This window comes from Oryctolagus cuniculus, chromosome 5 (assembly GCF_051225735.1).
Source record: "Oryctolagus cuniculus isolate XC-2025 breed Fujian yellow rabbit chromosome 5, ASM5122573v1, whole genome shotgun sequence".
Taxonomy (NCBI): Eukaryota; Metazoa; Chordata; class Mammalia; order Lagomorpha; family Leporidae; genus Oryctolagus; species Oryctolagus cuniculus.
The window spans coordinates 166,250-193,689 of record NC_142871.1 but is presented as its reverse complement, the minus strand read 5'-3'; the positions used below and the strand labels follow the sequence as shown (position 1 = coordinate 193,689).

The following is a 27,440-nucleotide window of genomic DNA, read 5'->3' as shown; positions in this document are numbered from 1 at the left end:
TGGAAACGTGGCTAGCACACGTTGGGGCAGCAGCAAAAGCCAGAGAATCCCAGTGAGAGAGTATCTGGTCCGTTTGCCCAACTGGACCCATTTTTTCCAAGTATATCAATGTTATTTTAATAGTATTCTAGGGGCCGCCGCTGTGGTGCAGTGGGTTAAAGCCCTGGCCTGAAGCACCGGCATCCCATATGGGCACCGGTTCTAGTCCCAGCTGCTCCTCTTCTGATCCTGCTCTCTGCTATGGCCTGGGAAAGCAGTAGAAGATGCCCAAGTCCTTGGGCCCCTACACCCATGTGGGAGACCCAGAAGAAGTTCCTGGCTCCTGACTTGGGACCGGTGCAGCTCTGGCTGTTGTGGCCAAATGGGGAGTGAACCAGCGGATGGAAGACCTCTCTCTCTGGCTCCACCTTTCTCTAACTCTGTCTTTCAAGTAAATAAAATAAATCTTTAAAAAAAAATAGTATTCTATTTCAGGAAGTAAGCATTTATATAATCTAGAGGTAGTGATGGGGTCATCATGTGAAACATCATCACTGTTCTTCAGGGGTAGGGTTCTCTGAACTGAGTCCTTGTTAGACTCCCGGCCTCACAGCAGGCCCTGCTTTGCTCGTGTGCGCCGCAAGAGTCAGATTCTTACCAACCTGAGGACGAAAGCACAGAAGTCAGTTCAAGCTGATTTTTTCAAAAGATTTATTTATTTACTTTGAAAGAGTTACACATAGAGAGAAGGAAAGGCAGAGAGAGAGAGAAAGAGGTCTTCCATCCAATGTTTCACTCCCCAGTTGGCTGCAATGGCCAGAGCTGCACTGTTCTAAAGCCAGGAGCTTCCTCTGGATCTCCCACATGGGTGCAGGGGCCCAAGGGCTTGGGCCATCTTCTGCTGCTTTCCCAGGCCACAGCAGAGAGCTGGACCAGAAGTGGAGCAACCGGGTCTTGAACTGGTGCCCATATGGGATGCCGACACTGCATACCCAATATGCCACAGCGCCGGCCTCCAAACTGATTGTAAAACAAGTAAAAGGACGTATGTCAGGGCTGGAACTGGGTGCAGTAGGTTAATCCTCTGCCTGCAGGCCGGCATCACATATGGGAACTGTTTCCAGTCCTGGCAGCTCCACTTCTGATCCAACTCTCTGCTGTGGCCTGGGAGAGCAGTGGAGGATGGCCTAAGTGCTTGGGCCCTTGCACCTGTGTGGGAGACATGGAGGAGGCTGAAACCTTTGAAAATTATCTTTTTTTTTTAAAAAAAGATTCATTTATTTATTTGAAAGTCATAGTTACACAGAGAAAGAGAGGCATACAGAGAGAGAGGTCTTCCATCCACTGGTTCCCTCCCCAGTTGAATTGTGGCATTTAATAGATAATTTTAGGGGTCGGTGCTGTGGCGAAGCGGGTGGAGCCACCGCCTGTGGTGCCAGCATCCCATATGGGTGCCGGTTCTAGTCCCGGCTGCTCCTCTTCCGATCCAGCTCTCTGCTGTGGCCTGGGAAAGCAGTAGAAGATGGCCCAAGTCTTTAGGTCCCTGCACCCATGTGGTAGACCTCGAAGAAGCTCCTGACTTGGGATCGACTCAGCCCCAGTCATTGCGGCCGTCTAGGGAGTGAACTAGCAGATGGAAGACTGACCTCTCTGTCTCTACCTCTCTCTGTAACTCTGTCTTTCAAGTAAATAAAATAAATCTTTAAAAAAAAAAAGTTGGGTTAAATTTTTAAGGAAGTCGCTGAGGGAGACGGAGTCTCCCCTGGCAGTGGTTCTCAGTGCCCTCACCCTGGTATGTGTCCAGTGCATGTCCACTGCCATCTGTCTTTGCCAGAGAACCTGCTAGGATGCTGCTTTGTTGCCCAGTTGTATATTTATCAAGTCTTCCCCCTGAAAACCTCTCTGTGTCCTCTTTATTGTTGATTTGTTGTTTTGCTGTAGACAGAATTTTGCGTGGTTTGTTGCTGACTCTTCTGGCTGCTGCTCTGTCTTGGGAGGTGGCAGTGGTCAAGGTCATTCTTATTCCTGTTCCCTTTATTGAAGTTTCTTTTTTTCCTGTTGAAGATTTTTCTCTCGATTAAGGTTAGTGGGTTTTGGAGTGGTTTACTTTGTTTTACCATGTGAAGTTTTTGAGCTTCTTGAATCTGTTTTTATTTCCTATCAGATTTGAAAAATTGAGCATTATTTCATCAGATTTTTCTCTCACCTCTCCTGCTGGACTGTTTATTGACTTCTGTTCATAAGGGGCCCACATACTTTTGTTTATTCTCATATCAAGTCTTTTTTTATTATAAGCTGGAATATTCTAGATCCTGTGAGGAATGTCAAACTGTGTTCTGCCAGGCAGTTGGTCGACCTGTATGTACTCTCAGGCCTTGCCTGCGAGCTTCCCCAGGGTCTGTCCTAACCTTGACCCCAGAGCTAGCCTAACCCTGCTGTGGGGCCTCTAAGCCAAATCACCCGAGCACCTGGGCATTGAAGGAGGCAGACCCTAGCCAAATGATTACATAGAAAGAAGACGTTATTTTTTTAATTATTAAAAAAACTCCATCTTTTTTTTAATATATGTGAAATTAAGGCTGAGTTGAATGTGTTCACAGATCTTAATTTGTGCACATCTGGTCTGGCTTTGAGGTGGGAACAGGGCTTCTGCTCTCAGGAGTGCTCTGTGGTTGCATTTGCAGTGCCCCAGCAGCGTGCTGTCATTGAGGGCCTGATCTCTGAACCAAGACCTAAGTGAAAGTCAGAAGCAAGGGCAGCCTGAGAGGTCAGCCTCAGGGAGCAGAGAGTTCTAGACCAGTGGACGCTGTGTGCAAAGGTGGAGCCAAGAACAACCTTGGTGTGAAGACTGTGGTCCCGCAGCTTTGCTGGAACATGAGGTGTGAGTCTGTGCCAGTTCTCTGTGGGGTCCCCAGACACACCCCAGCCCAGACTGCTGAGTCAGATGCCCTAGCGTGGAGATGTGGGAGCCTCCCGGACAAAGGGCAGGGTGTGGCAGATGCCTTGGTCAACACGTGTGCTCCAGGCCTTAGGCAGCTCATGAGGGAGGGTGATCTGACAGCAGCCTTATCACACTTGCAGCCTCCTTTTACGGCGCAGAGTGACTTGACTCAGGAGGAACCTAAGGACTGGAAGTGGCCAGGGTCTGTTCCAGCTGACCTGGGCAGGAGACAGCTGTGCCAGCACCAGGCCATAGTGCCTGCTGGTTCCCTAGGTACACAGTATGGGAACGGCACAGCCAGGAAGCTGAAAGTACCTCCACAAGTTAGAGAACAGGGTAAGAAAAGGCACTTGGGGGAAATGGTGAAGCCAGCCTCGGGTAGGCTGGTTCTGAGGCACTGTGGGAAGAGCATAGCATAGTGGTTGGAAGTAGTGGTCCCAGCTGTCTTTACTGAGAGATCCCTGCCTGCAACAGGTCTGCTGCTGACTGCTGTGTGGAGGTGGCACTGTTCTGACTGCTGTGTGGAGATGGCACTGTTCTGACTGCTGTGTGGAGATGGCACTGTTCTGACTGCTGTGTGGAGATGGCACTGTTCTGACTGCTGTGTGGAGATGGTATTTTGCTGACTGCTGTGTGGAGATGGCACTGTTCTGACTGCTGTGTGGAGGTGGTACTGTTCTGACTGCTGTGTGGAGATGGCGCTGTTCTGACTGCTGTGTGGAGATGGTACTTTGCTGACTGCTGTGTGGAGGTGGCACTGTTCTGACTGCTGTGTGGAGATGGTACTTTGCTGACTGCTGTGTGGAGATGGTACTTTGCTGACTGCTGTGTGGAGATGGCACTGTTCTGACTGCTGTGTGGAGGTGGCACTGTTCTGACTGCTGTGTGGAGATGGCACTGTTCTGACTGCTGTGTGGAGATGGTACTTTGCTGACTGCTGTGTGGAGATGGCACTGTTCTGACTGCTGTGTGGAGATGGTACTTTGCTGACTGCTGTGTGGAGATGGTACTTTGCTGACTGCTGTGTGGAGGTGGCACTGTTCTGACTGCTGTGTGGAGGTGGTACTGTTCTGACTGCTGTGTGGAGGTGGCACTGTTCTGACTGCTGTGTGGAGATGGCACTGTTCTGACTGCTGTGTGGAGATGGTACTTTGCTGACTGCTGTGTGGAGGTGGCACTGTTCTGACTGCTGTGTGGAGGTGGTACTGTTCTGACTGCTGTGTGGAGATGGTACTTTGCTGACTGCTGTGTGGAGATGGCACTGTTCTGACTGCTGTGTGGAGATGGTACTTTGCTGACTGCTGTGTGGAGATGGCACTGTTCTGACTGCTGTGTGGAGGTGGCACTGTTCTGACTGCAGTGTGGAGATGGCACTGTTCTGACTGCTGTGTGGAGATGGTACTTTGCTGACTGCTGTGTGGAGGTGGTACTTTGCTGACTGCTGTGTGGAGGTGGCACTGTTCTGACTGCTGTGTGGAGGTGGCACTGTTCTGACTGCTGTGTGGAGATGGTACTGTTCTGACTGCTGTGTGGAGATGGTACTTTGCTGACTGCTGTGTGGAGGTGGCACTGTTCTGACTGCTGTGTGGAGATGGTACTTTGCTGACTGCTGTGTGGAGATGGCACTGTTCTGACTGCTGTGTGGAGATGGTACTTTGCTGACTGCTGTGTGGAGGTGGTACTGTTCTGACTGCTGTGTGGAGGTGGCACTGTTCTGACTGCTGTGTGGAGGTGGCACTGTTCTGACTGCTGTGTGGAGATGGCACTCTTCTGACTGCTGTGTGGAGATGGTACTTTGCTGACTGCTGTGTGGAGGTGGCACTGTTCTGACTGCTGTGTGGAGATGGTACTTTGCTGACTGCTGTGTGGAGATGGTACTTTGCTGACTGCTGTGTGGAGATGGCACTGTTCTGACTGCTGTGTGGAGGTGGCACTGTTCTGACTGCTGTGTGGAGGTGGCACTGTTCTGACTGCTGTGTGGAGGTGGCACTGTTCTGACTGCTGTGTGGAGATGGTACTTTGCTGACTGCTGTGTGGAGGTGGCACTGTTCTGACTGCTGTGTGGAGGTGGCACTGTTCTGACTGCTGTGTGGAGATGGCACTGTTCTGACTGCTGTGTGGAGATGGTACTTTGCTGACTGCTGTGTGGAGGTGGTACTGTTCTGACTGCTGTGTGGAGATGGCACTGTTCTGACTGCTGTGTGGAGGTGGCACTGTTTTGACTGATGTTTGGAGATGGTACTGTTCTTACTGCTGTGTGGAGGTGGTACCGTTCTGACTGCTGTGTGGAGATGGCACTGTTCTGACTGCTGTGTGGAGATGGTACTTTGCTGACTGCTGTGTGGAGGTGGCACTGTTCTGACTGCTGTGTGGAGGTGGTACTTTGCTGACTGCTGTGTGGAGGTGGCACTGTTCTGACTGCTGTGTGGAGATGGCACTGTTCTGACTGCTGTGTGGAGATGGTACTTTGCTGACTGCTGTGTGGAGGTGGCACTGTTCTGACTGCTGTGTGGAGGTGGCACTGTTCTGACTGCTGTGTGGAGATGGTACTTTGCTGACTGCTGTGTGGAGGTGGCACTGTTCTGACTGCTGTGTGGAGATGGTACTGTTCTGACTGCTGTGTGGAGGTGGTACTGTTCTGACTGCTGTGTGGAGATGGCACTGTTCTGACTGCTGTGTGGAGGTGGCACTGTTTTGACTGATGTTTGGAGATGGTACTGTTCTGACTGCTTTGTGGAGATGGTACCGTTCTGACTGCTGTGTGGAGGTGGTACTGTTCTGACTGCTGTGTGGAGATGGTACTTTGCTGACTGCTGTGTGGAGATGGCACTGTTCTGACTGCTGTGTGGAGGTGGCACTGTTCTGACTGCTGTGTGGAGATGGCACTGTTCTGACTGCTGTGTGGAGGTGGCACTGTTCTGACTGCTGTGTGGAGATGGCACTGTTCTGACTGCTGTGTGGAGATGGTACTTTGCTGACTGCTGTGTGGAGGTGGCACTGTTCTGACTGCTGTGTGGAGATGGCACTGTTCTGACTGCTGTGTGGAGATGGTACTTTGCTGACTGCTGTGTGGAGGTGGCACTGTTCTGACTGCTGTGTGGAGATGGTACTTTGCTGACTGCTGTGTGGAGATGGTACTTTGCTGACTGCTGTGTGGAGATGGCACTGTTCTGACTGCTGTGTGGAGGTGGCACTGTTCTGACTGCTGTGTGGAGGTGGCACTGTTCTGACTGCTGTGTGGAGGTGGCACTGTTCTGACTGCTGTGTGGAGATGGTACTTTGCTGACTGCTGTGTGGAGGTGGCACTGTTCTGACTGCTGTGTGGAGATGGCACTGTTCTGACTGCTGTGTGGAGATGGTACTTTGCTGACTGCTTTGTGGAGATGGTACCGTTCTGACTGCTGTGTGGAGATGGCACTGTTCTGACTGCTGTGTGGAGGTGGCACTGTTTTGACTGATGTTTGGAGATGGTACTGTTCTTACTGCTTTGTGGAGATGGTACCGTTCTGACTGCTGTGTGGAGATGGCACTGTTCTGACTGCTGTGTGGAGATGGTACTTTGCTGACTGCTGTGTGGAGGTGGCACTGTTCTGACTGCTGTGTGGAGGTGGTACTTTGCTGACTGCTGTGTGGAGGTGGCACTGTTCTGACTGCTGTGTGGAGATGGCACTGTTCTGACTGCTGTGTGGAGATGGTACTTTGCTGACTGCTGTGTGGAGGTGGCACTGTTCTGACTGCTGTGTGGAGGTGGCACTGTTCTGACTGCTGTGTGGAGATGGTACTTTGCTGACTGCTGTGTGGAGGTGGCACTGTTCTGACTGCTGTGTGGAGATGGTACTGTTCTGACTGCTGTGTGGAGGTGGTACTGTTCTGACTGCTGTGTGGAGATGGCACTGTTCTGACTGCTGTGTGGAGGTGGCACTGTTTTGACTGATGTTTGGAGATGGTACTGTTCTGACTGCTTTGTGGAGATGGTACCGTTCTGACTGCTGTGTGGAGGTGGTACTGTTCTGACTGCTGTGTGGAGATGGTACTTTGCTGACTGCTGTGTGGAGATGGCACTGTTCTGACTGCTGTGTGGAGATGGCACTGTTCTGACTGCTGTGTGGAGATGGTACTTTGCTGACTGCTGTGTGGAGGTGGCACTGTTCTGACTGCTGTGTGGAGATGGCACTGTTCTGACTGCTGTGTGGAGATGGTACTTTGCTGACTGCTGTGTGGAGGTGGCACTGTTCTGACTGCTGTGTGGAGGTGGTACTTTGCTGACTGCTGTGTGGAGGTGGCACTGTTCTGACAACTGTGTGGAGGTGGTACTGTTCTGACTGCTGTGTGGAGATGGTACTTTGCTGACTGCTGTGTGGAGATGGCACTGTTCTGACTGCTGTGTGGAGATGGTACTTTGCTGACTGCTGTGTGGAGGTGGCACTGTTCTGACTGCTGTGTGGAGGTGGCACTGTTCTGACTGCTGTGTGGAGATGGTACTTTGCTGACTGCTGTGTGGAGGTGGCACTGTTCTGACTGCTGTGTGGAGATGGTACTGTTCTGACTGCTGTGTGGAGGTGGTACTGTTCTGACTGCTGTGTGGAGATGGCACTGTTCTGACTGCTGTGTGGAGGTGGCACTGTTTTGACTGATGTTTGGAGATGGTACTGTTCTGACTGCTTTGTGGAGATGGTACCGTTCTGACTGCTGTGTGGAGGTGGTACTGTTCTGACTGCTGTGTGGAGATGGTACTTTGCTGACTGCTGTGTGGAGGTGGCACTGTTCTGACTGCTGTGTGGAGATGGTACTTTGCTGACTGCTGTGTGGAGATGGCACTGTTCTGACTGCTGTGTGGAGATGGCACTGTTCTGACTGCTGTGTGGAGATGGTACTTTGCTGACTGCTGTGTGGAGGTGGCACTGTTCTGACTGCTGTGTGGAGATGGCACTGTTCTGACTGCTGTGTGGAGGTGGTACTGTTCTGACTGCTGTGTGGAGGTGGCACTGTTCTGACTGCTGTGTGGAGGTGGTACTTTGCTGACTGCTGTGTGGAGGTGGCACTGTTCTGACTGCTGTGTGGAGATGGTACTGTTCTGACTGCTGTGTGGAGATGGTACTTTGCTGACTGCTGTGTGGAGGTGGTACTGTTCTGACTGCTGTGTGGAGGTGGCACTGTTATGACTGCTGTGTGGAGATGGTACTGTTCTGACTGCTGTGTGGAGGTGGCACTGTTCTGACTGCTGTGTGGAGGTGGCACTGTTTTGACTGCTGTGTGGAGATGGTACTTTGCTGACTGCTGTGTGGAGATGGTACTGTTCTGACTGCTGTGTGGAGGTGGCACTGTTCTGACTGCTGTGTGGAGGTGGCACTGTTCTGACTGCTGTGTGGAGATGGTAGTTTGCTGACTGCTGTGTGGAGATGGTACCGTTCTGACTGCTGTGTGGAGATGGCACTGTTCTGGCTGCTGTGTGGAGATGGTACTTTGCTGACTGCTGTGTGGAGATAGCACTGTTCTGACTGCTGTGTGGAGATGGTACTTTGCTGACTGCTGTGTGGAGGTGGCACTGTTCTGACTGCTGTGTGGAGGTGGCACTGTTATGACTGCTGTGTGGAGATGGTACTTTGCTGACTGCTGTGTGGAGATGGTACCGTTCTGACTGCTGTGTGGAGATGGCACTGTTCTGACTGCTGTGTGGAGATGGCACTGTTCTGACTGCTGTGTGGAGGGCACTGTTCTGACTGCTGTGTGGAGATGGTACTTTGCTGACTGCTGTGTGGAGGTGGTACTTTGCTGACTGCTGTGTGGAGGTGGTACTTTGCTGACTGCTGTGTGGAGATGGTACTTTGCTGACTGCTGTGTGGAGGTGGCACTGTTCTGACTGCTGTGTGGAGGTGGCACTGTTCTGACTGCTGTGTGGAGGTGGTACTGTTCTGACTGCTGTGTGGAGATGGCACTGTTCTGACTGCTGTGTGGAGATGGTACTTTGCTGACTGCTGTGTGGAGGTGGCACTGTTCTGACTGCTGTGTGGAGGTGGCACTGCTTTGACTGATGTTTGGAGATGGTACTGTTCTGACTGCTGTGTGGAGGTGGTACTTTGCTGACTGCTGTGTGGAGATGGCACTGTTCTGACTGCTGTGTGGAGATGGTACTTTGCTGACTGCTGTGTGGAGGTGGCACTGTTCTGACTGCTGTGTGGAGGTGGCACTGTTCTGACTGCTGTGTGGAGATGGTACTTTGCTGACTGCTGTGTGGAGGTGGCACTGTTCTGACTGCTGTGTGGAGGTGGTACTGTTCTGACTGCTGTGTGGAGATGGCACTGTTCTGACTGCTGTGTGGAGATGATACTTTGCTGACTGCTGTGTGGAGGTGGCACTGTTCTGACTGCTGTGTGGAGGTGGTACTTTGCTGACTGCTGTGTGGAGATGGTACTTTGCTGACTGCTGTGTGGAGGTGGCACTGTTCTGACTGCTGTGTGGAGGTGGCACTGTTCTGACTGCTGTGTGGAGATGGTGCTTTGCTGACTGCTGTGTGGAGGTGGTACTGTTCTGACTGCTGTGTGGAGATGGCACTGTTCTGACTGCTGTGTGGAGATGGTACTTTGCTGACTGATGGGTGAGATGGCACTGTTCTGACTGCTGTGTGGAGGTGGCACTGTTTTGACTGATGTTTGGAGATGGTACTGTTCTGACTGCTTTGTGGAGATGGTACCGTTCTGACTGCTGTGTGGAGATGGCACTGTTCTGACTGCTGTGTGGAGATGGCACTGTTCTGACTGCTGTGTGGAGATGGTACTTTGCTGACTGCTGTGTGGAGGTGGCACTGTTCTGACTGCTGTGTGGAGGTGGCACTGTTCTGACTGCTGTGTGGAGATGGTACTTTGCTGACTGCTGTGTGGAGGTGGTACCGTTCTGACTGCTGTGTGGAGATGGCACTGTTCTGACTGCTGTGTGGAGGTGGCACTGTTCTGACTGCTGTGTGGAGATGGCACTGTTCTGACTGCTGTGTGGAGGTGGTACTTTGCTGACTGATGGGTGAGATGGCACTGTTCTGACTGCTGTGTGGAGATGGTACTTTGCTGACTGCTGTGTGGAGGTGGCACTGTTCTGACTGCTGTGTGGAGGTGGCACTGTTCTGACTGCTTTGTGGAGATGGTACCGTTCTGACTGCTGTGTGGAGATGGTACCGTTCTGACTGCTGTGTGGAGGTGGCACTGTTCTGACTGATGTTTGAAGATGGTACTGCTCCTGACTGTTGTGTGGAGGTGGCACTGCAGCTGACGAATGTGTGGAGATGGCATTTTTCTAACTGTTGTGTGGAGGTAGCACTGTTGCCTGCCTGTCACGTTGTGAGGACTGCTTGAGAGGTCTGCTCACAGCAACCTTGAGGGGCGACTGCTCCTGTGTTCCTAGCGTAGTTGTCTAGAGCTCAGGAGAGGGGTGGGGCCATCAGCCTTTGTGGTCTAGGGTAGTGAAGGAGTACACCAGGGCAGCTTTGCCAAGAAGACAAGATGGAGGCCAGGTAGGGAGGCCCCAGAGGGGACAGGAGAGACCAGGCACAGAGAAGGCAGGGCACAAGGAATGAGCAGCACCCATTGCATTTCACAGCCAGGCGGCCGTTGGTCGTTGCCGGCACTTGCAGAGCTGTTTGGGGGCCAATGAGGGAATGAGCAGGCGAAGTCCCCTTCTTTGAGGTGGGGGCTCCGGAGCAGCAGCAGAGGACTTGGAGCCCAAGGGGTGTGCTCGTTAAGTGCCCAGCAAGAGGCTTGGGAGGCAGAAGGGCTAGCGGCAGAGTGGTTTCTGGGGATGGAATCCGAGGACTTGGGGCAGCTGATGTAGTAGGATGGGCGGCAGCACTCCTGTTTCTGGCATTGCGTCTCCTTCACACCAGCTCTGTGGCATGAGGGAGCTGAAGTCAGGGAGTTCTTAGGGCCATTGCTAATCTAGCACAGACGTGCCTTTGTTCTACATTGTTTCTACCAGGTCTTTGAATATCTCACCTAGTAAGTTTTCAAGCTGTTTGAAGTAGAAAGTTGAAGACCAGCAAGGACTCATATTCTAGCTGTTTTTTCTGCAGTTGTTTGGAGCAGAGGGATGGGTCAGGGATACTGTAGACACCCTCAGGCCAATTACGTAAGGCAGGGCTTCTGTTGGAAGGAGCTGACTTTCTTCGGTTTGGAGAGGGCACCACTCCATGGGACTCAGTGTCCATGGTGTGAGAACTCATGTACGTAGCACTGAGTGGCCCTCACACATCCCAGTGTGAGCCTGCTGACCCAGCTGTCTTTACTCAGATGACACCAGCACCGGCCCGACAGTCAAGGAGTGGTTCGTGTACCCTGGGAACCCCCTGAAGCACCCAGACCTCGTCAGGCCTCTGCCGATGACTGTTCCAGGTACAGACAGCCTCAGTCTAAGCCATCCACAAATGTGTTCACGGTAAGATTTAAGTCCAGGAACGGATCGTCGTGGAAGGATCTTTCATTCCAGCCCTGGCCCGGAGTGAGTGAGTGTCTGTCTAGTAAGGCCGTCGAACTGCACAGTCTGTTCTGAGCTCTGCCTTCCACACCCTGTCCACAGCCCACAGTCGTCCCTCAGCAAACACCACTGAGGTGAGCAGCGTTGGGTTCTTGGTGCTCTGCAGGAAGCAGCTCTTGTCTCTGAAAGTCTTCTGTTCAGTTATAGACCTGGAAATGGAAGGGAAGGATGACTTAAGTTGATTGGAAAAAGAGTTTTATTTTTTATGGACAGTATCTTAAAGCACAGTGCATGGGAAGGAAACACAAAATTTGTCTACAGATGGACTGAAATAAATCCAGAGAGCAGCCTGGCCTCCTGCAACTCCCGAGTAGCTGTTGGGGCTGCTACCCATGCAGAGCCTCAAGCTGCAGGTTTGTTTCTAGTGTCCTGCGTCACTGTTTGAGAGAGCAGGTATTTTCTGAAATGTTGATACTCCGCTGTCACCCCACCTCCCCCAGGTGAGTGTGTGGTTGGCCTCATGTGTCTAAGCGCTGTGAGGAGGCTTTCATGTAGGCGTTGTGTTGTGGAAGAAACTGAGAAGGGTGTCATAGGGAATGTTTTCTTCTGTTAATCAGTGGTAGACTCACAACTAGAAAAGTAGCTCCTACAAAGCAAATCTAAATGCAGTGACGTTTGTTCTGACAAAAAGAAAACCAAATAATTTTCCAAAAATGTTTTGTTCTGTGTGTTAATTGCTATTTTGGAATATCTATCCAAAAATAACATGGAAAAGAATTGTTAGAACCCTCACATTTGGGCTATCATTATGTTATGAATTATTATTATTATTATTATTTCTGACAGAGTTAGAGAGAGAGAGAGAGACAGAGAGAAAGGTCTTCCTTTTTCCGTTGGTTCACCCCCCAAGTGGCCACTGCAGCTGGCGCGTTGTGGCTGGCGCGCTGCACCGATCCGAAGCCAGGATCCAGGTGCTTCCTCCTGGTCTCCCATGCGGGTACAGGGCCCAAGCACTTGGACCATCCTCCACTGCACTCCCGGGCCACAGCAGAGAGCTGGACTGGAAGAGGAGCAACCGGGACAGAATCTGGCGCCCCAACCGGGACAAGAACCCGGAGTGCCGGTGCCGCAGGCAGAGGATTAGCTTAGTGAGCTGTGGCGCCGGCCCATGTTATGGATTAATGTGTTGATAAACTCTAGCAGCCACACGGGTGTGGGAGGAGCTCCCCTGCTTGGGGTTCCAAGCCTGCCTCCCGCCTGGGAAAGGATGTGGAAGCACGTGTGGAGGAGCCTGGCTGGACAGACACAGCTGTGCCCACTGCCAGCGAACCTGGAACAGGACTCAAGATGAATACTCTTTCCGTGTTTTTGATAATGGCAATAAAAAAAGACAAGATTTTGAAATTTAAATACTTTTCAGTATCCTCAAGGAAAATTGCCACGTGATTATAGATTAAAGTGAAGACAGGCCACCCAGCTCCCTGCTTATGGGCTGATGGGAGGTCCTCTCCCTCGACCTGTTGGGAACCGGAAAGTGCTCTAGCTGTCTTAGGGTCTCAGGTGTCTGGGTTTTCTTTTCTGCAAAGATTTATTTATTTTTCTTTTAAGATTTATTTATTTATTTGAAAGGCAGAGTTAGAGAGGGAGAGGCAGAGAAATCTTCCACCTGCTGGTTCACTCCCAAAATGGCTTCAGGGCTAGAGCTGGACCAGGCTGAAGCCAGGAGCCAGGATCTTCTTCCAGGTCTCTTTTTAAGACTTTTCTCCATTAGCACATGTGGTTTAATGTTTGCTTTCTTCAATGGCAGAAAAAAAAACACAGATTTTTTTTTTTCAGCAAAGTGGAAAGGAGGCAGAAGACCGAAGAAAAAAATTATAAAAGCAGTTAAAAATTGGGATGGGGGAAGAATTAAAGATTGACCAGACCAGTCAATGAGCAGAAAAAGAAATCTCATTACTGGTTGCCAAGGTCTGAGTGCGTGCTGCGGCATCCCCCGTGCGATACACTGGGACTCAGTGACTGGTGGCACTGATGCCCTACAGAGACTCCGGTGGACTCCCTGCCCCTGCAGCTCTGAAAACAGGCTCAGGAGGTGCCACCAGTCACCCGGGAGCTGGGCGCTCACCACACACAGCCATGCTGGGACCTTGGCCTTGACCTTCCCTGTCTCTGGAACCTGGAGAAGTGGTTCTGTGTTGTTATGTCTTTGTTGTTGTTGTTGTTGTTTTATTTTTTTGACAGGCAGAGTGGACAGTGAGAGAGAGAAAGGTCTTCCTTTGCTGTTGGTCCACCCTCCAATGGCCGCTGCGGCCAGCGCTCTGTGGCCGGCGCACTGCGCTGATCCGATGGCAGGAGCCAGGTACTTCTCCTGGTCTCCCATGGGGTGCAGGGCCCAAGGACTTGGGCCATCCTCCACTGCACTCCCTGGCCGTAGCAGAGAGCTGCCCTGGAAGAGGGGCAACCGGGACAGAATCCGGCACCCCGACCGGGACTAGAACCCGGTGTGCCGGCGCCACAAGGCAGAGGATTAGCCTAGTGAGCCGCGGCGCCGGCTCTGTGTTGTTATGTCACTCAGGTTTTGTCATGGCAACTTGAGTAACAGATACGAGTCTGTCTTGTTCAGATTCATTCCTGCTCATGAGTCCCATCGATGTTCCCCATCCTTGCCTACATGCATGTGTGTGCTGCCTTTAGTGTGTCATGGAAGATGTTACACCCCTCTCCCTGTACCTCGCTCAGACTTGTGTCTACACTCTGCACACGCTGACCCTGCACCTGCGCTGTGTGTTGTGAAACAGCCGTAAGTCTCTGGGGCTGCAGACTCTGTCCAGACACAGTGCAGGACGCGTAGGAAAGCTTCAGCAGCCGCACTGAGGTTTTCTGGTCCCGGCGCCTCACGTCGCTGAGACTGCTGGAGGTTTTCGTCTGGGTTCTTGATGCGTATAGGCCGAGAAAGTCTTGGCCGATCTCGCAAGTTTCTGTGTGCGGAGTGCATGTACTCCGTGAGGCGCTGCTGGCATGGCCGCCAGTCTCTGGGTCACTCCGACTACTGGGGACCCAGATGGGTAGGAGGCAGCTCAGTTGTTTTTCTCCCATTTGTGAGAGGAGTGTGGAGCTGTGCCAAATAAACGTATGTTACATGTACATGTTAAAAGAGTCACAAGACATGTTATTGACATACCACTTGTACACGTTAGAGTACGGTTACATGTACACGTTGGAGTCGCAGGACAGGATATTGACAGTGGACACATGAGTCATGAGACAGATTTATCAACATGCTACATGGACATGTCAGAGTGGTGAGCTGTGTTATATGTGTGTTACCTGGACACAGTAGAGTCTTAAGAAGGGTTGCCAGCACATTGTGTGGCCATGTTAGAGTCAGGACACAGACTATCGACATGCCAGTGCACACGTTAGTCACAAGACGGGTCATCAGTGTTCTTGTACATGCTACAGTTGTGAGACGAGGGTTGACTTTTGCACTGAAGGCTCTCTGTGGCCGTACTCAGTGTGCTTTGATTGCATTAGAGGAGCCACGTGGTGGTGTCTCCTGGCATGCGTGATGGTGAACACCCTCCCTGTAAGCGCAGTTCCATAGCTTGAGGTGCTAAGACTGCTCTGCTCACGGCTGAATGCATGTTGCTTTATTAAACTTTATTCAGCTAGAGTGAAGAGTCACCTTACATGTGAGTGATCAGCGTTTGTATTTTGCTTTCTTGTGGCCATGGATATTTTACCAACAGAATGCTAAACAAATACTCATTTACATTGAACTTGTGAATGAAAATTTTCATACATGAACTTTAGATGAAGGTAGATGCGAGTGAAGTCTAAGACTTTCACTTCTCACATCCCCAGAGTGTACACAAACTGAACAGTTTTTGTTTTGTTTTACCCTAGAAATATGTGAGGAAAATATCTCAAAACTCCTAAGCATGATTATGTCAGCATGTTGTGTGACGGCTAGGCATCTGATGTGTCTGCCCATGTCCATGTTGGCAGCTGTGGAAGTGTAGAGTGTGCCTTGTCCCTCATGAGATATGACTGTACCCTGGCCTGCAGAGCCTGTCTGTCCTCATGGTCTCTCAGAAGCTTTTACAAATCACATACCCAGGTTTTTGACACTGATGTGTTTGGATATGATGCTGGTGGGTGGACGGAGACTGGCCAGTGTCTTGTTTAAATCTTGCTGCAAATGTCTCAACTACCCATGGAGTTCGGGTGAAAGGAAAGGCCCTCTGGTCTTTGTTTCCTGAGTCTGTCCTTAACCACAGCCAGATTGAGTGTGAGAGAGTGAGGGTGTGTGTGTGTGTGTGTGTGTGTGTGTGTGAGAGAGAGAGTGTACACTTGTGAGCGCCAGTGTGCACATGTGTGAGAGACCATGTGAGAGTGTGTGAGTTGTGTATGCATGTAAGATGGTATGAGTGTAGCATGTGTTAGCCTGTGTGAGGGGTCTACTGTCCTATGACAGTGTGTCCTCTAATTCTGATTAGAGTTTTGTATACACATCCAGTCTCACACATATCCACACATGCAGTCACAAATATGCTTATAAAGTGCGCACACATGTTCACATTCATGCATTCACTTAAGCACTTATACACATATGCCCACACATATGCTCATACATTTGTGCTTATACACACATTCTCACACATGCACAGTCTCACATGTGTGCATACACATTATGCTCACATACATGCACACACGTAAACTTGTACACATACACTCACGCAGTCTTGTGCTCCCACATACTCACACACACATGTGCACACACACATACACATTCCTTTATTCCCAACAATTTCCTTTGTGTTAGGTAGTCCCAGCCTTCACAGGTTATCACACCAGAGCCAGTCATTTTTCTTGGAGTGTATTTGTCACTAGAGGAGAGCTAACCTGAATGGTCCTTCAAAAAATTCACATGTGGACCAACGTGCCACAGTGCATTAAGCCACAGATTGTGTTGCCAACATCCCATCATTACATCACTGACTCCAGCTGTAAGAAGTGGAGAGGCTGATGGGCAGGATGTGGGGTTAAGACAGTGGAGAGGGGAGTGCAGGAGGGCTGTGTCGTGTACCCATAGCTGCTTCCTTGCAACCCCCAGAGAAGGTGCCTCCATCAGAAAACCCAGCCTCCCGTTTCCTGCCCATCTCCTTAGAAGCCCCCTCGATTCCCCTGCCCTGATTGCTGTGTTGCTGTCTTGGACTTTCAGTGTTTGACAAAACCTTTGCACGCTTGCATTGTAATTTGTTTGCATGACCTCCTGCTAGCTCTTCAGAGGCAACCAGGTGAGAAGGCGGCTGGCACACGACTGGTCTGTTCCCTGCTGTCCGACAGTCTTCCCTGGCTGCCAAGGTCATTGCATGCCATTGCTGTCTACCAGGAAGCCGCTCGTCGGTCCCTTCCACCATGGTTGGTTCCAAGTGCATTCTGTGAACCTCCATTTTTTATATAGCCTTTTATGTGTGAGCAAGTGAAAAATAAGGACCTCACAGCTGTGTAGGTGGATTTTTTTGTATGCCTGAGGAAGGACTGGCCAGCTGCATTCCAAAGTGTGGTTTTACACGGTAGCAGAATTGTGAATTATTTCTGTTTTCTTCTTTATGTTTTTCTATTTTTAAAAAAAAAAACTCTTAAAATGTCTGCTTTCTCTAGTCAGAAAAAAATGCTTTTCAAGTACTTAGTGTATGAAGTAACTGTGGTATGGAGACTCTCTGTTTACCATAGATCAGAGTTCGGCCGACTTTGTAGAGGGTCAGATAGAATCTGACGGGCTTTGCTTGGTGGGTTTCGTTTCATGATAAACATGCGGGCCATTTCAGCCTGTGTCTGTTGCACAGCTGGGTGGCCTAACAGTGAGTCCCAGTTGCCGCGAGTGTTGGGCCGGTTTTGCCAGGGACTCGGGGGCATCCGGTCAGCTCTGGCTCCCTCCTGCCTGCCCTGAGCTGCAGCCATGTGTCTTCACCCAGGTTTCTGACTTTTGTAATCTACATGTGTATATAAAGTACAGAAAGGAAACACCAGAAGTTAGGTTGCAGGAGCTGTGTTTGTTTCCCAGTCCACAGACGGTCTTCCTCCAAGCCATGGGGTCGGTGCAGGCCCCTCCATCAGGGTGTCCCCACAGCTGGCTGCTCTGCACTTGGGAGTTTGAAAACCACGGGTGGAAGGGGGTGTGGGTGGTGGCTGCGTGGATCTTGGCTCTGTCCTGGAGACACGTCGGGGAAGTGCTCTGGCCACAGGGCAGCATGGAGGAACAAAGCCTCTCGTTTCCCCTAAAATGTAGCCGCTAGAAAGAAGGGGAGGAGGAGGAAGTGAGACATAAATGCTGGCCCTTTTGTTGTGATTCTTAGGAAGCCGTGTTCTCGTTCACGCCCTTGGCTCCTTCGAGCTTGAAAGCCCCACGTGTGTCAGGAAGGAAGAGCCTCGTTTCCACTTATTGAATTTCTAGAGGAGTTGTATTATAACTCGCCACTGCAAAAAATAATAACACATGGAGGGGCTTTATTTTATTTATTTATTTTTTTTAACTAGGGGGAACGCCTAGTTTGAAAATATTATGGCTGAACCAAGAGCCAGAAGCTCAGGCCCGGCGCTTGGACACACTCCTAGCCTGTTTCAACCTCTCCTCCTCCAAGGAAGAGCTGCAGGCCGTCGAAAGCCCCTTTAAAGCCTTGTGCTGCCTCTTGATCTACTTGTTTGTCCAGGTAACACTGCACTGCGGGTCCAGGGGTGCAGCTTGCCCTTTGCTGCTGGTCTCATCTTGGGGGTGGTACTTAAGGATGTGCTAGGCCAGTCCGGGTCGTCTTTTTCCAATGTCTAGCCTCCTGAGGTACTCTAAAAGTAAAATGAAGGTCCTCTGGGACAGTGGCCTTGATGGCTTCACCTGTCCTGCAGGGAAGAGATCTGCTGAGCCTTGCTTCACTTCTCTCCAGCTGTGGACCCTGCTGTGCCTTCCCCAGTCTGGGCTGGGTCTGCTGCTTTGGGGTTAGGGGTGGCACCAGGACTTGACTGGAGATCTGCTGCTTCCTGGGTGGCCTCTGCCTCTGGGCTGATCACTTTGCTTTCCTAAGTCGTGTTGACTTTCAACCAAGCAAAGTCATCAGCTCCTCTCTTACTTCTAGGCTGAAACGGGAAATGGGAATGGTTACCTCCTCGTGTTCTAGGGCAGGCATGTTCTAGAAAGCACAGAGCCTAGTAAGTATCCACCAGGCCACCAGCACTTGGCCAGTGTGACCAGTGCACCACGTGCTATGGGCCATTTGACAGTCACACTGTTTTTTGTTTTATTTTAAAGATTTGTTTTACTTATTTGAAAGGCAGTTTCAGAGAGAGAGAGACAGATCTTCTACCTGCTGGTGCACTCCCCAAATGCCTGCAGTGACTGGGGCTGTACTGGGCCAAGCCTGGAGCCTGGAGCTTCATCCGGGTCTCCCACATGGGTGGTAGGAGCCCAAGCACTTGGACCATCTTCCACTGCCTTCCCAGGCCAATTAGCAAGGAGCTAGATTGAAAGTGGGGCAGCCGAGGCTCAGAATGGTGCTCGTATGGGATGCCAGTGTTGCCCGAGGTGGCCTCACGCGTGATAACAGTGCCGGCCCCAGAGTTTCTTTCCACTAGTTTTAGTTTTTGTGTGAAAATTGTAACTGCCATCAAAAAGGTTTGCCTCTTTAGTAGTTCTCTATATCCGTGGTGGTATTTGGATTCCCCAGTGGAAGGAGGGTGGGCTGAGCCTCCCGCCCCAGCCCTGTGTCTCTGCTCTGTTACCTGAAGGCCATGTTTGCCTCGCTGTTCCTGTGGTGCATGGAGACTGGCTGTTGGTCTCTCTTGACCCCTTGTAGCCTCTTGTCAGCACTTCTGATCTGCCTGTGGGATGGAATTCTTTTCAACCCTGAGGCTGCTGAGTCCCTGTCTCACTGTAGATCACATCTCACGGAACCCTACACTGATGTCACCTTTCTGGTGTCCCGGGGCTAGCTCTGCATTCTGCATTTTGTTCCCAGAGAACTTCCACTGTTTCAGCATTGTTTTCGACACGCACCAGCATGAACTGTAGTTTTTGAATTTCTGTTTTGAGTAGAATACTTCTTTATTTGTGCAAGACTTAGAAAAGCATAAATTAATGTAAGATGGCATGAATGACTTTTAAGCTAAATAGTCGTGCATATGTGAGCAGTTAGTATTATCTGTCCACTGTTGGTGAGTCTGGAGGTGAGATGGAGCGCTAGTAGGGATTTGGGAGTAGTGGATACCAGTAAGTGGAGTTTTCCCATACATAGAAATGTGTGCTTTGTTCTCGATGCACAGGTGCCCGTGGGTGCCGTAGGGGTGCCTGGAGGGCAGCTCTCTTGGGATGTCCAAGAGGATTTGTTTCTTTCAGCAGTGGAGGTGGGGGGTCTCTTCGAGATGATGGTCACTTACGAAAATCCACTCATGCAGAAAAGCCCACAGACCCAAAACAGCAACCTGCACCCTCTATCTATATAGACCCCAAACAGGACAGGCAGCAGGAGGAAGGTCCCCACCGTGCCTTTTTCTCATTGCTAATGCCCTCTTCTTTCTGTAGCCTTTTTTTAACAGAAGTTTTTTTTTTTTTTTTTTTTTTTTTTAATTTGAAAGGCCAAAGTTATGGAGAGAGAGAGAGCTCCTCCATCTGTTGGTTCACTCTCCAAATGGCTAAAACACTGGATGCTCTACTTCTGATCCAGTTAATGGCCTGGGAAAGCAGCAGACCACATGGGAGAACTGGATGGGGTTATAGTCCTGGCTTCGGGCTGGGCATCCAGGACTTGAAGTGTTGCTCATATGGGATGCCGGCGTTGCAGGTGGCGGCTTAATCCCCTACACCACGAAACGCTGTCCCCTTTTATTTATTTATTTTTCAAGGAAAGACAGCTTCCATGTGTTGGTAGGAAATACCTGCAAAATGCAGAACGGGGGACCCTGAAGCCAGGAGCTGGGAATTCAGTCCAGGACTCCCGCATGGTAGCAGGAACCCAATCATTTGTGCATCTGTGCTGCCTCCCAGGTTGACATTAGCAGGAAGCTGGAGTCAGGAGCCAGAGCGCCAATGTGCACCCCGGCCCCCCGCCATGGGATGCAGGCATTGCAGCTGCTGGCCTTTTAAGTGAAGTCTCCTCAGTGTACATCAGCACACGTGCACTTGACAGCTCAGCTTTGAAGGAGGTATTTAAATTGGAGATTCCTAAAGCTAGAGAATAGCAAATATGGCATCTGTTAGGTTAAGAAGGTCCTAGGAATGATGATTCAGAATTAAAAAGGCTAGGAAAATAAATTTGAAAAGGTACAGTGTACATGTTGATGTGTGATCTGTAGTTGGACACTCGTCAGTGTGTGGAAACCGGGCTGACCTCCAGCTTGACAACCCCAGGTTTGACTCAAGACGCACTTGAGAAACCCTGGAAGAGTACGTCTGTGTCATAGAAACGGTGCGTAGAATCTATGGTACAGCAAGTGCCGTATAATTGCGCATTATACTTTGTGATCCTTAATGCGATGCACTAGGTGAAGTTCTACAAGAATTTAATAAGAAACTTGGATGGCCTCTGATAGATTTAGCTTTGTCAACTGCAAAAACGGTAACAGATGTGAAGTTGGTTCATGAGAAAGAATGTGACATCAGACCTTATTCTGTCCTCATGGGTTGGTATTTGAGGAGCTTTCTTCAAAAGTCACAGAGGACAAAAGTGGGGTTCTGTGTCCACACATCTCAAGGGGTGTCCGTGCTTGGCGCTGCTGCTGAGCCTGGGGTCTTCTGGGCTTTAAGGACAGTGTGCGTCCGCAGATTTCCTGGACAGGTGGGCTTGCAGTCACTCGAGGTGATGCCTCCTTTGACTAAAATGGAATGGGCAGTGGGGTCAGTCAGAAAGTTGCCAGACCTCTGCTCTGTTGGCCTCCACCAGATGGAGAGACAAGAGCCAGCGAGAGTTTCCTGGTTAGGGTGAGCAGGAGTCCTCACAAGTAGGCCTGATTTGGGTGGGGAGGCGTTGTCATCGGGGGCAGGCATGCTGGCCAGTTTCATTCTCTCGGACAGATCATGAACTCATCCATAGGTGTGTTGTTCCCCTCAGAATCTGCTCCTTTACGAAAAGTTCTGGTGGTGACAGTGGGATTGTGCAGTGGCCCAGGACCACGTGTCTTTGTAGCAAAACCTGGCAGCTGAGCAGAGGGCGCGTGCGCCGTGGCTTCCTGCCTCCCCTTGCCACAGCTGATGGACAGCTGCCATTCTGTGTGTTCTTGCTCTGCCCTCCTTGTTCCCCACTTGAGCCAGTCCTGTGGTCCTCAAGCATCGGCAGGACTCGGGGTGGGATCCTGATTTACGCGGGCTCGAGGCCCTGCTCTGTCTGTGTCTGCTCGGCGTGGTTTGTGCCCACTGAAGACCTGGACTTGGCTGCTCCCAGACATGCTGGGCTTTCTGCCTTGCCAGGCAGTGACCCTCCTGGAAGTCCAGGTTCCCCTGTGCAGAGGGGCTGTGGTGGTGAGGGAGGAGCCTACACATCACGCCCAGCATCTGCTATGCGAGGCCTGGTGCACCTCGCATGTGTGCCCGTGTCTGCCACCGTGTGCTTGTGCGTGCAGCCGTGGTGCCCGCAGCTCTCTTGAGAAGAAGTGCTGGACTCTTCCTGTAGCCTGACCATGGCCTTTCTTTCTCCCTTGCAGGTGGACACTCTTTGCCTGGAGGATTTGCAGGCCTTTATTGCTCAGGCTTTGTGCCTCCAAGGAAAGCCAACTGCACAGCTCGTAAACTTACAGGTAGTGTCCCAGGGACAGCTCTCGGTGGCCAGAGGGCTGGGGTCTTCCAGTCTTGCTGCTGTTTCACAGTGAGGACCTGCAGGAGCTTTGGCCTGGAGTCTTGGTTCCCAGGCAGGGAGCTTCTCTGAGCCTTGGGAATCTCCAGGAATCAAGTGCTCTCCTGGCTCAGAGAGCACAGGTACTGAGGTGCCAGTGGATCCTTCACAAGTGTGCACGTTGTAGGGCTCGATAAAAAATGACCAATTTGCGGAAGATGTCTGTGGGCCACTGTGCTCCCGGTGTTGAGTGCTGTGAGCGTGTGGCTGTGGAGCTGCTGACGTGGTCTGTCTTCAGTAAAAAGAATCTGTTCATGTAATTGCTTTCCTAGAGCAGTGTGGTTTCTTTGTCAGACCCCATCCTGCAGTCAGCAGGAATTTGCCCGCTGGAGGCTGTCTCCGTTGTCGGCCCCAGGGCAGCCAAGGCCTGCTGGCCTGCTTCCTGTGCCATGCTGGCCTCGCCTTGAGGTGACCGTCACCTGAGACCTCCCCGGCACCAGGCTTCTGTTGCAGGGCGGAGTTCCAGAACTTAACAGTGTCACCCTCTCCCCTTAGCTGTGTGACCCTGTGCCTGTCGCTGTGTCCTGGGTGAAGAACGAGATGGGGAGGGGAGGACTCATGGGGTTGCAGCAATTCAGAGTCTCTCATGTTCCCTGCAGAGATGATCCTTTTGATACCCGTCAGGGCCTGTTTTCCAGAAGATGTTTTGCACGTGGCTTCTTCCTGGAGTCCTCTCCACACACCCACGTAGTGGGAGGGAGGTGGGAAGTGCGCACTCACAGCTCTGCTGCTGGACGAAAGGGTATCAGGGCCTGTCTGCTGCCCACGGCACTGTATGGCCTCCGTGTAGATGGGTGTCCGGGGCTACAGCCAGGCTCCTGCAGGGCTGTGACCAGCTGGGGCTCATCACACCCTGCAGTTCCGTGTCCATGCGGTGAAGGTGACCGGGGAGGAGGACAGTGGGTATCGGGCACGGCATGAAGTGCAGTGTTGCCGAGGAGGGGTCGCCTTAGGGCCCTCATCCTGACCCCAGGGTGGAGTGCAAGATGGGAGTGGAAGGTGGACATCATGCACCTGCACGTGCCCGAGCCTGGCCCGAAAACCCTCGAAGGGGAGATGTTCCCTTGCAAGTCGTCCTGAGACCATGCCCACCCCCAGTCAGAAGATGCTAGGAAAGTGTTTTGGTGTAGAGCCCACCAATTAAACCAGGACTTTAGGACCAGAAAATCCATTTATTTGTATTCTTTTGTTTACTAATAAAATCTAGTGTATTTCTAGTGTTCTCCTTGCTCTGTTGGCATTTCAGTTATGAGGACACTCCAGAATTTCATGGGTAATGGAATTGAAGATGTGAGTTTGTTCTGGTACAAAAATTTCTTTCATAATATGAGGAAAGTGCATATTAGGAAAACTGTGCATTGCTTCTTGGTCTTTTGGCTAAGATCAAGTGTGGAAAACTATGCATGATTTTAAAGTTGTTTTTGCACCAAAATAATCTCACATGTTTAATTCTGTTTTCTGTGACTTTTTTGAAACATACTCCTCCTAGGGCAGGTACCTGGGAAGCAGCGTCTGAGCCTTGGTGTAGAGCAGCCCTGTCCCCCATGAATGCCATTTTCTGTGGCATCCAGCAGACCCCATCAGGGCACCTCCGAGGCACTGAATACCAAACGCTGGGCTGCTTGCTGCTGAATGTCTCCCGTGAGGCGCTGGGAACCCAGGGCGCTTTCTGCTGCTTATCTGGCGAGAGGCCTCAGCCTCTCTCTGTCTCTTGCTCCAAAGCTCTGAAGCCCGCTTCCCACCACAGGCTGTCTCTGTTCACTGCCCTTGTTGAGATGGACAGCCACGGCCCTGGCCTGCAGCCACACTGATGGTGGCTTCCTGGTGACTCCGAGCTTGGATCGGAGCCAGCCCCTGCCACACTGGCGGTGCTCTCGGCATCCCATGAACTCCTGGCCTTCCCCAGGGAGGAAGGCGAGTTCCTGTCTGTGCTGGGGTCTGTCTCTCTCAGAGTCTCAGTTAGCTCATGTTAGGAGTGACCTGGAAGCTGATCTTGGCCACTGAGCTTTCTCAAGCCATCTGTTTCCAGGGGATCATCAAGGCCCTACAGCCATTCTTAACCCTGACATTGTAATCAGTATAAAATAAAGGCACTAGCAAACATGTCTGAGGAGCACTTTTAGAACAGATTCTGAGAAGTAGCAATTCTGGAGCCACTTACAATCTGTCTCCCAGACCTCCCGAGCCTAGGGGAACAGCGCAGCTGGGCTGCTGGCTGCCAGGGCAAGAACTGAGGTTCCCAGCCCCACAGCAGCACAGCTACGTGGCCCGTCAGCGTCTTCAGCCTCACCAAGGGTCAGGCAGAAGGGATCCATTTTCAGCAAACTGAATCAGTGCCTAGAAAAACCTGCTGGGGGTGGGGTGGGGGTGGGTGAAGCTGCTCAGGACTGCCACATTGCAGATCAGTGTGGGTGAGTTCCCATCCAGCTCCCGCCTAGGAGCCTGGGAAGCAGCAGGTGATGGGCTTGGGTCTCTGCCGCCCGTGTGGGAAACCCAGATGCAGTTCCTGGCTCCTGGCTTCAGCCTGGCTCAGCCTCAGCTGTTGGAGCCATCTGGGGAGTGAACCAATGGGTGGAAGATTGATCTCGTTCTCTTGTTCAAGTAAATAATAAATAAATCTAAGAAAAGCTTCTAGGACTAAAGTTTCACGGGGTCTCCGAGTCCCCCCAGCTGGGCGCGTGGCCTCTGAGTACAGTATTGCCCTTCCCAGACCCTACATTGGTGGCTTTGTCTGTTTAGCCTGTGATTCTGTGTTTCGTGATTTTTGAGTGGACAGATAAAGAGGTAAATTATTTGTAAACCATGAAATAGGAACAAGGCAAAGCCAGAGTGAGCCTGACAGAGACCAGCGTATTGATTTAGGAAGAGCAGGTGACTGACAGGGTCCTCCTTGGGCCAACCGGCACTTTGTCCTACGAAGATTACATTTCCCTTCGCTGCTTCTCTTGCATTCTTTACTGTCCTGGGTCTTGGGTTTTTAAAAAGCAGGTAACAGACCGCACAGGGCCAACAGAGCCTAGACTACTCCCTCTTGGTACTTTGCAGGAAGTGTTGTCCTGCTCCGGCAAACCCTCCCAGAGTTAACAGGGCAGGATCACTGTGCATTGGGATGTTGGAATGCTATCAACAAGCTCAACTGTTTGGCCGTAGGGAATGCTGCTCCCAGAAGCTCCAGGAAAACACTTCCCTTGCCTGCAGAAGAATTTCAAGACCTGATAGTCATCAGGCAGGCGTCAGCAGCTCTCATACTACCGGAATCGTCTGTTTTGTGACCACATGAAAAATCAGTGAGAAATTAGGAACAATAAAATGATATTTGAAGACTTAAGCAGTACACTTCTGAGTAACTCGGGTAAGAGGGAGATCGCAGTACAGGCTGTGAAACACTCGGAGTGGTGGTGCTCATACGACCTGTTAGAATTTGCAGCATGAGGATAAAAGCTGTTCTCAGAAGAAAACGTGCAAGTTAGCGAATGTATTTGACAAGAAGAAAGGCTAAGGGGTGGCCTGAGAATACATCTTTGCAGATGAGCCACTCAAACTGTAGAGGAAAGAGCAAGAACTAAGGAAACAGGAAACAAACCTGATCTTCGTGGGTGCTCTGGTTCATTCTGGTGTGGACATGGAGTGGTGCAGTCCTTTGGGAGACAAGTGGCTGTGCCTTACAAAACTGAACACGCTGTACCCAGGCACCTGGCAGCCACGCCCCTCAGCACCTGCCCAGAGCAGGTGCGAGAGCCATTGACGTCCCCCTGGTTGACAGTGAGCAAGAGGATCACAGATGGAGGAACCCTGCTTCAGCTCTGTCAGTGCCTGCTCATAGTGGAGATGTGAGCAAGGTGGGCCCGGCTGACACGAGGCTGACACAGTTTCTGTTAGGCTGGGGTCCTCTCGGTGGTGTGAGCTGCTTCCGTGAGACTCGGGGTCTGTGCCAGTGGTGTCAGGAGAAAAACACAAAGCCTCGCATTTGAAAGGAGAAACGAGACTGCTGTTAGGTGATGTGATTGTTCATGAGGCACACCCAGCAGTCTGCAGGCCAGCCTCACAGCTCATGTCACTGCAGGCACAGTCAACACAGAAAACAATGGAGGAATCCCCTACTTTTAAAGTTTACTTTAGGATCCAGCGCTGTGGTGCAGAGAGTTAAAGCCCCGACCTGCAGTGCCAGCATCCCATATGGGCACCAGTTCAAGTCCTGGTTGCTCCACTTCCAATCCAGCTTCCTGATAATGGCCTGGGAAAGCAGTGCGTAGTGGACCCTGCACAGCATGTCCTGGAGCCCTGGGAGGACTGAGTGTGCACACAGCATGGACCCAGGAAGATGCAGACAGATGCATCTGTAGGGTGAGAAGGTGGCGGGCAGAAGATTCGGCTGCTGATGGTATTGACTACACTGTGAGTCGCTGAATACTCAAGTGGTATTCGTGGGATTTCTGCCCTGAGAGGAGATGGTAAACTGCTTAAAGTTTACTTCAAAGTAGTCAAATGTAGAAGGGATGAAGAGAAACTGAATCCATTTCAGAGAGATCTGCCAAATCAGAGACCTACCCTGTCACTCAGAAACCACGTGACCTTGGCTGAACAGTCGCAGTCACATCCCAGGCTGGGCACTGGGGCTGGGTGAGGAGGGCAGGGTGTGGCTGAGTTTTCAGGAGAATCCTGGAGGAGGAAGATGAGGGTGTCCCAGACCAGAGCCGCCCTGTCTGCTGAGTGGGAATCGCGGTTCCCGAGTGCCAGGACAGGCACCCAGAAGCTGCCTATTTCATTGCACAAGGCCACTGGCTATCAGACAGCAGCTGCAGACAGCGCATGTGCAGGGGCAGGGGGGCAGGGCTTGACATGTGTTTTGTTTTTTTTTTTTTTTTTTAAAGATTTATTTATTTGAGGGGCAGAGTTACAGAGGAAGAGGGAGAGAGCACAGAGAGCCAGGAGCTGCTTCTGTGTCTCCCACGTGGGTGCAGGGGCCCAAGCACTTGTGCTGTCTTTCGCTGCTCTCCCAGCCCGTTAGCAGGGAGCTGGACTGGAAGTGGAGCAGCCGGGACTTGAGCCGGCACTGATATGGGATGCCAGTGCTGTAGGCAGAGGCCCAACCTACTATGACAGTGCCAGTCCCCAGGGCTCTGCCAGTTGAAACTAGCAGATCACAGCGAGCTGCGCGAGGGGCAGATGTTCAGTCCACCTGGTGG

The 27,440-nt window shown here is 51.3% G+C and overlaps 1 protein-coding gene across 50 annotated transcripts in view; it reads left to right on the top strand.

The window, feature by feature from the left end:
* The window catches only part of FAM120B (family with sequence similarity 120 member B), an 84,532-nt gene that overhangs the window by 32,449 nt on the left and 24,643 nt on the right, over positions 1-27,440 (top strand). For 31 of the 50 annotated variants that reach the window (XR_016233514.1, XR_016233520.1, XR_011388887.2 and 28 more), the window contains 3 exons: positions 11,194-11,295; positions 17,921-18,093; positions 22,067-22,159. Coding sequence is in view for 29 of the 50 variants with exons in the window: in XM_089332425.1 (XP_089188551.1) it covers positions 11,194-11,295; positions 17,921-18,093; positions 22,067-22,159 (368 nt within the window). In the remaining 21 variants the exon portion in view is untranslated. Of the gene's footprint in view, positions 1-11,193; positions 11,296-17,920; positions 18,094-22,066; positions 22,160-25,404; positions 25,607-27,440 lie in introns of all 50 variants that reach the window. The other 19 variants (XR_011388893.2, XR_016233517.1, XM_070074531.2 and 16 more) reach the window with 4 other exon arrangements.